Consider the following 8,696-nt stretch of genomic DNA (forward strand, 5'->3'; position numbering starts at 1 on the left):
GCCCAATCTGCTGCGCTGCTTTCTGCTCCCCGCTCTATTTGTCACTGGGCTGCCTGTTTAACTTGTGGCACACGTGCTACAGGTTGGCCACTCCTGGCTTAGAGATGGCAGATTACAAAAATAGGCAAATCCGCTTTTAGGGCTTTAAGTGGAGTGAAATAGGATTATATCTTGAGGTGCCCAAGAGGTGTAATAGGATCTGTTCCCTAGTTCATGCCTGTATCTTAATAAAACTAACTGATGGGTCATAATTTTATAGAAGTTGGGTGAAGTGGATTTTCCAAAACTATAGAATCCCAGTTTGAAAAGCACTGAATGAATTCCCAGAAAATCATGAGTTTGGCTTAACTTAGTTTAAAATATTAAATGTGGGGTTCTCTGCCAAAATGTTACTTTAAAACAACACCTTTTGAGGACTGATTAGTAATTGTGTCCAGTGCTCAACTACATCTAGAGTGCTTTTGTTAAAAATATGTTTTGTCGGCTTCCAAGAGGGTGTCTCTTTTAGATAGAGACTCCTGTATCAAGTGACTTTAGAAGCAAAGGCATTAAGAAACGTATCTAATACAGTGGTCTTCACAGTAAAAGCATGATAACTAGCAACACTGTACATTTCAACGTAACACTATACATCTAAAGTATTGACAGCACTTTTGAATTCTGGTAGATAAACTTGGGTGTCTAAATTAAAGTAGCTGGTTTTATTCAGAGGTCCTCAGCAGGTGCCTTCTGGTTGCCTAACTAGTTGCCAAAATGTAAAAATCTTGTCTAGACTCTACAGTGTTAATGAAAGAGTTGGAATCCTGTTCAAACCCCATGATTATCTTCATGGTTTTATATGAAGGAAAACTTGAACTCTAGAGATCTTGGGTATTTTTTTTGTAAAACTGTATTTGGTAAACATGTACTATTCAAAACAATAGCTGATAGAGTTGTAATTTTTTTTAATAGGGATGTAGTGCTCACAAGCCATTGTGATTATAAAGACTACAGAGATACTATACTAAGCAGGCCGCTGGTATTCTTCACAAATGTGAAAATAAAACCAGATTTCCCAAACGGTAAGTATGTTGTTCTTTTTGTTATTTACATTACATTTCCTCAAATAAAAATGAGGGCTAGATGGATCCTTATGCAATTTGGTGCATTGGGTTCATCATTTGGGACCCACTGATTACTTTGTTCTGTTTTCAGTTCCTTATAATTTTTCCTAAACTTCACCTTTTGAGCTCAGTGTCTTACACCAGCAGTTTTCAACCTTTTAGCGTCACAAGCTAAATAAGCAACGTGGGGCTGGTCCATGGCTGGATTTCACATGGGGTTGGCCCCATGCTGCCTGGGGAGGTCTCTATGCCACCCTGGTCCTGTACACATAGAGCTCTGTGCTGCCCTGGCCCAAGGTAGCATGCAGGGCCATGCTCTCTGCCCGCAGGGCTCTCCACAGGTCTTGACATTTTATGGGTAGGGAGGGGCATTGAATGCTGCCACTGTCACCATACCACAAGATTTTTCAGACCTGGAGGGAGCTGTGTGGGCTGGATAATACAGCTTCACAGGAGAGATCTGGCGCATAGGCCAAGGGTGAACACCCTTGTTCTGCATACTTTTATTCCTCCTGTTAATATGTTTCTTTTTCTCCCTTTTTTAAAACTTAAACAAAAGTGGTTCAGCACTTTGAGCTGAAGATGTGTGAAAAGTACACTTGTGATTTCCTTTTGATTTGATTTCCAACTCGCTGGAAGTTGAAATTTCGTGTGAAAAAAAATCCTCAATGGGGAGCAGTGACTTTCAGTGCTTGGGTGACAATTGATTTTTATTTAATTTGATTTGAAAATCAGGTACTACAAATGTTTAGTATATTTTCCATGAGTTATAATACTAGCTTGTAAATTGTGTAGATAGGAAGCTTATGATATATACGGTCAGTTAGCTGTACAATGAAAAGTATACTGAAGGTGTATAGGGACTGAAGTAAGGCATCTCTAGGGGTCTCTGTAATAGATCCTGTTGTCTTACAAAACTAGCATTCCCAGGGTTTGCAGTGTCTACAGTTGAGGAAGTCTCTATTATACTTATTAGCATGCAGAAGAGCAGTGCCTCCACGCTAATTCCTAGGAGGCTGCATCCATGGAGTATTTACACACAGAGTAACTCTTATTGTCAACACTATTGCAGTTTCACCCTGTTGAAACCTTTTAATCCTCAGCAAATATATATTTTTTTTCTGATCCTGTTCCAGTTTTCAGATTCATGGCCAAACTTTCAGTTACCTCAGTGAAATAACCTGGGGCAGTGCTTGTGTCCTTAATTCAGCTTCTGAGGCCCTCTCCTGCAAGTCTCCTAAAATGATGGACAAAGCACTTAATTGGTTTCATTATTCTGTATTGTACAATTTAAAACTCTGTTGTCAGGAAAGTCTGTAGATGAATCTGAGGATGTTGCAGTACAAAAAGCCAAGCAGTGGGCTTGTCTACACATGCAGTTAATGCACAGAAAGCTTACTGCACAGTAAAATACTGTGCAGTAAACTTTCCCTGAGAGCACTTCTACATGTGCACCTGTTGGGAGCAAATTTGCTCCCAGCAGGAACAGTTCAGGGCAGGGATACTCCCGCTGTGCTCTCCTACTATATGGTAGCCAGGGGTAGCTCTAGGCTCCCCAGGGTGTCAGCCCCGGGTTGACAGGTGGTATCCGGGTCAGGCCTGGGTTCTGGGGGACAGGGAGATCTTTCCTACTTCCGGGGCAGCTGCCTACCACCCCACACCCCTGCCCTGGGTAGCTGCCTGCTGCTGGAGCCAGCTCTGATTGCTAAACCCAGATGGGGACAATGTCCCTTTGCCCCTGCAGCAGGCAGCTCCTGGCCCTGCCTCCAAGATCGGTCTATGATTGGAGCCAGCGCCAGCAGCAGGCAGTTGCCTGGGGCAGGGGACAGCTGGGAAGTAGGCAGCTGCCCTGGGGAGTGGAAAATTCTCCTACTTCCTGTGTTATGTAACCATGCACTTCTGTGCAATAAATCTACTATCCATATTTACAGGTACTAGAAAACCACGCAGTAAACACATCTACTTCACGGTAGCTCCTGTGCGCGGTTACATAGTGACACTTTACTGAGCAGTAGATTAGTCTACTGTGCAGTAAAGTATATTGTGGAGATGCACCCAGTTAATAGGACTTCAAAAGTGGAGAAGGTGAAATGGGATTTGGGAAAAGCCTAGATGAAGGACAGATGGAAAGGAGTAAAAGATGTACAGATTTCCCTTGATTTATGCGGGTTCTTTATATGTGAAGTTTGCTGTTATGTAGTGAACATATTTAGACCCATAATTTATTATATGTGAGGTAAGTTCGCTCTTATGCCATGAGCATAGATGCCCCCCTTACCCAAGCAGGTAAGTGTGTAGAGAAGGGAAAGGGCCATGGCTCCACTCACTCCAGCCCCAGAAGCGGCTGGAGCCAGCTGCCTGCAGCAGCTGGGCTGCACCGTGCTCTGCCTGTTGCACTGCTCCTGGGCCGTGCTGAGCCGTGGTGTCAGCTGCTCCCAGGGCTGCTCCAGCTTGAGCTGGGGTGAATGCAGACAAGTGGAGCCCTGGGTGGTGTGGGGCACAGTGCTCACCCAAGCCCCGGCTGCAGCAGCCCCAGGAGCAGCTGACACCAGCTGCCTGCACCAGGGCATAGTGCAGCCCGGGAGCAGAGGTGAGTGGGGACAGGTGGAGCACAGTGCTGCCCAGCAGGCAGCTGGTGCCAACAGCTCCTGGGGCCACTGCAGCCAGGGCTGGGAGGAGTGCCACTTTCTTTCCTCTGCTTTGCTGCCCCCAGTGCTGCATGAGGCAGCACCCCTCCCCTTGCCCCTTCCCTAGTCCCAGCTTCACTCCCTCCCTCACCACCATGGGAACCTATCCACAGTTGTAACATTGTAAGTAGATTCGCTTTATGCAAATTTGATTTATGCGCTCTTCTCTGGGAATGCATGTACAGTATAAATCAAGGGAAACCTGTAAACCCAAGGTTGCTGAGGAGAAACTGTCAACAGAGAGATTTTATAGAGTGACATGAGAAGATACTGTCTCTTTCACCCCAGCTCTACTTCTAGTAGGAAGTCATGGATACCTGTATATAGTTGGAGATCCATTACTCTATAAGCCATCCTTCCCCAGAAAATCTACAGAATATTCAATAGGACTGAAGTGCCAACAGTTTCAGTTTTAATACTTGGATGAACTGTTGTTACATGGGTGTAGTTCACGGGCCACATCTACATGAGTGGCAGACTGCATAATTGTTACTGCATAGTCATTTAGTTCTTGCTTATGCAAGTACTAAATGACTGCACAGTAACCGATGTGACTGCACAGTACCATCGCCACATGGTTTTTTTTTTCCTGATACTACTGTTCACTAGCAACAAACTACTGCCTAAGTAGCTCACTACTTCTGTGCAGTATCATTGCCACACAGTTAGTGCCCAGCAGTACAGCTGCACGGTACCAACAAGCCATGATGCAGTAGCTCCTTGCTGTTGTGCCATAGCATCTTGTGTAGACGCACGCACTGAGTAGTACAAAACCAGTACTGCTTTCATACATATATTTTTCTCTTTTTTAAGAGAGATCAGAGATGCAACTATTGGCACCAAAATGACAGACTTCCACAAAAAGCTAAAAAAATTCTTGGTTAGGCCCATGTAGCTCTTTAGGCTTTTCAGGTTACTAAGGCTTGCTACTAGGAGGAGCTGTTATCATGCCATCTGTCTTGTAGTTTTTATATGTATTAAGAGGTATATGGGACTTCCTCAACATGGATTATTAGAACTACAGCTGGCTTTTTATGAAAATACAACTCATAGTATAAAGGTTTTAGTGTATGTTGATGAATGTTGCTGATGTCATATTAAGAAATTAGTAGCATTTTAACTTGCTTTCAGAAAAAACATATGCCTTTCTTGTGAACACTCGACATCCCAAAATAAGAAGACAGATAGAGCATGGTATGGACAACATAATATCCTCAGTGTTTGGAGAAAGTTATAAACTTCGGGTAAGTCATGAATGCATTGTTATAAGATAGTCAAGGCTATCAGTTCTGAATAATAGCATTCCATCTTTATTTTGTGAGAGCTACAAAAAGAAGTGCTTTTTAAGATTTGCAAATGAGCCATGTTTGTTATCACCAGAGACTTTTTTTTCCCAAATAAAATAACCAAGAACAAATAGCTTTGATTCACAGTTGGATATGGTTTATTCACTTCAAATATAAACAACACAACATCAATTTAAGAAAATGACATTAATTCAAAGTTTAAAGCACCTCCTTAGCAGTGAACTGATGCTGTTTTGCTTCCAAGACTACAGTTCAGTCCTATACCAAAATTTAGTAAGTAAAGAGCAAAATTCTGCCCTTGTTCAAGCTTAATCCATTTAAGCTTACTCAAGTTTAAATATAAAGCATTCCTCTGAACAGATGTCATAAAGCATATATTTCATTCTGTGAGAATACTCAAAGGGTAACAAACTTGAGTACTGAGAATGAAGCAAATCTATAAAACAGAGTGAATCATTACAATATTTTGTAATGTTTTGCATACAAGAAAAATGATAAACATTTGCTAGCTTGTTGTCGTCTTTAATTTTAAATATTAGCCAGCCTACGAAAAAGGGGGTTTTAAATGAGGATTTAATTTAAATGAGTCTGCAGTCTTCATAAGTGGGAGCATATCTGTTGCACGAACAAGAACTGATCCTTAAACTTAATTCATACTTCAGATTCTGCAGTTCCCAGAAGGAAGATGATAATAAAATAATATACCCTGTAATCATAGAAGTTCAACGTACGGTAGCCTCTCTTCTTGGTGTTAAGACAGAACTCCTGTGTCCACTTAGACTCCGTCCACATGAGCACATTTGTTTGTTTTCCTGGAGAGAAGAAGCTGCGGCACACATTGTGTCACTGCTTCTTGTCCCTGGGAAACACCCATGCCATGTGCCCTTTGGTGTGCAGCAGGTTACCCCAGGTTACCCTGCCACAGATGGGTCTGTGGTGCCACATACCACATGACCGTCTAGATGCAGCCCTAGATCTTCTTTGCAAGCCTCACTAGACAGGTGCATTGCTTCAGTTTCTGCTGCTTTGAGATGAGCTCTCTTCTGCCACAAGGTTTGAAATATAAGCAAGTTGTATGGTATTGGGGAAGTGGAATTATACATGGAATCTCTGTGCAGTTTCAGATTCAAATCCTGCTGTGGGTACCTTTTTATTTGAAAACTTTACAACTACAGTATAAACTCTAAATTTGTGAGGGCAAAGTTTGAATTAGACATTTAACTATATATTTTTTTTTTAGTTTGATTTCCAGGAGGTTGTCAAGAGCTTTTTTCCTCCAGGAAGCCACTTGGTTAATGGAGATGCCTTGAGCTTTTCTTTTGAGTTCAAATCGGATGCCCTGTTTGATTTCTTTTATTGGTTTGGAATCAGCAAAAGCACAGTTGCAGTGAATGGGAAAGTTCTGAATTTGTCCAGCACCAACCCAGAAAAGAAGGAAATAATCACAATGTTTCTTGAAAAAATGAGTGAGCCACATGCCCGCTTGAGCAACAGCTTTTCAGACAGAAAATTTAGTGTTACCTCAAGAGGTATGTTACAAAACAACACAGCACCTGGTTTTATATAGTAGAAGTAAACCTTGTTATCTGAACTCTGATTTCCTAAAGTTATGATTATACAACTTTCAGAAAATTGGGATTTCTGAAATTCTTTTAATGAGAAATTCTGATATCTTAAGTCATTCAATACCTTCAGTTAAAACCTAAGCAATGCAGTCCATGTCAAATGAATTAAAATTAACACATCTTTGTGATTTGCAGAGGATGATTTTGTTACAGTATACAATACCCTGGCTTTAAGAAGCTCAAATTCTGCATAAAATTTACTCTAACACTTGTTCTTTTTTATTCTCTGCCCTTTATTGTTAAATTTGTGTTTTGCATTGCAACCAAAGTGAGACTAGAAGTTCTTTAGAGGCAGAGATAATCATGTTAGGATTTATTTGACTGTAAAGTAATTCACACATAATTAGTTATATTAATAACCATGCCACATCACCAATTCCATTTAGCTTCTAAAAGATATTTCCCTTTTTAAAAAGGCAACTTGTCAATTTGTTAACATCATGAAATACTAGATTTTTTTTTTTTTTTGTATCTCCTTTCTCATATTTGAGTTACCCGAGTACTCAAATTCATTGCTCTTCAGTCTTTTAACTTAGCTGCTTCTTGCTCATGGTTTGGTAATGTACATTACTGTTCTGTTCAGTTCCTTGCAAGTCTGTTGTAATCCTGCCCTTTTAAATGTTTTTCAGGTTCAATAGATGACGTTTTTAACTGCAATCTGACACCGCAACAGTCTTTAACAGAGCCCCTTATGACTGTCTGGTCAACAGCATCAGGTCAAGAAATAGAAGAAAGATCAGCAAAAATAGTGAGATTTGTATAAACATCAAAACCTTTTCAGCTGAAAAATCACATGCACAGCAGTGCATTGATGGGAGAAGAACTTCCTGAGATGAGAGGAATGGTGGAAGGGGAAGATTTTTCTTTTCTATTTTTTCCTATCTTAGATGTGAAAAATAGGGACTATATTCAGTTCTTTATTCTTTCTTCCCACCGTCCTCCTCTGAAGTTGTTTTTCTTTTTTTTGAGGTGGACATCTCAATAGGAAGGAGAGTTATCAGTGAGGTAGCATATGGCTTCTCTTTTCCTCGTCCCACAGTGTTGGGTCCGTTTCCTGAACACTACAGACCATTCCTTTTTGAACACAGAATTCTCTTGTGACAGTTGCTCCACTTGCTTTTCTTAATCCCAGATGGAGAGATGATCAGCGCAGATCTCATGAGGATTTAGCAGCATAAAACTGGGTTTCAAATTTTGGGGCAGGGAATTGTCATTTCTAGAGTATTCCAACAAATAGACCCAAGTTAGGCCCTATCTTCGCTCGCTGTGGATCTGTTTCAGCAATTTTTGCTGCAGCTTTTGAACTATCTTACAGCAAATTGTGAACTATGAGCAAACTATATAAAGCACACATTTTAAAATAATTTAAAACCTATTAATTGGATCCCTTTCCACAGAAGCTAGACTAAGTTATAAATTAGTTGTGATCTTTTTTTTGATCTATGCTTGAGTATGGTGGGGGGGTTTCTTGCATAAAACAGCATGTTTATGCCAGTGGGAAACGGGACTACGAAGACTGCTTACGACCTAGTAGCTGGGAATTGTGTTCACAGTAAACTTTTTTTTTTTTCCCCTTTCACTGCATGCATAGATGAAATGGGGACCCTAAATTGAAGCGGTGGGTTTTAAAAAAACACTGCTTCAGTTTAGGGCTGACTTTAACCCCCTGTGTCATGCACACACCCTGCTGACTTACCTGCCTCTCTGGCAGGGAGGGGAGGGTGAGCTGCCGGTGGGTGGAGCAGTACCTGGGCTGTGGTGGGGGCTAGTGTTTCCCTCTGTAGCAGCAGTAGCCCCCTCCCCAGGTGGCACCTGGCTCAGGCTGTTTCGGGGGACATTGCAGTCGCAGAAGGAAGCACTGGGCCCCCGCGCAGCTCAGGCAAGCAGGTAGGCAGGCTTCAGGGTTGTGGGGGAATCGGGCTCGCCACTTTTCTTGGGCGGAGCCTGCTTTCCTGGGCTGCTGTCAGGCTGCCT

At 41.8% G+C, this 8,696-nt stretch overlaps 1 protein-coding gene across 1 annotated transcript in view; it reads left to right on the top strand.

Moving 5' to 3' along the window:
- MEDAG (mesenteric estrogen dependent adipogenesis) overlaps positions 1-8,125 on the top strand; it is a gene marked incomplete at its 5' end in the record, with an annotated part of 23,597 nt that extends 15,472 nt beyond the window's left edge. The window contains 4 exons of the mRNA XM_019523794.1: positions 952-1,061; positions 4,922-5,034; positions 6,338-6,626; positions 7,352-8,125. Coding sequence (XP_019379339.1) covers positions 952-1,061; positions 4,922-5,034; positions 6,338-6,626; positions 7,352-7,485 — 646 coding nt within the window. The remainder of the gene's footprint in view (positions 1-951; positions 1,062-4,921; positions 5,035-6,337; positions 6,627-7,351) is intronic.
- Between the last annotated feature and the right edge of the window lie 571 nt (positions 8,126-8,696).

This window comes from Gavialis gangeticus, unplaced genomic scaffold (assembly GCF_001723915.1).
Source record: "Gavialis gangeticus isolate Ggan-Ray unplaced genomic scaffold, GavGan_comp1, whole genome shotgun sequence".
Taxonomy (NCBI): domain Eukaryota; kingdom Metazoa; phylum Chordata; order Crocodylia; family Gavialidae; genus Gavialis; species Gavialis gangeticus.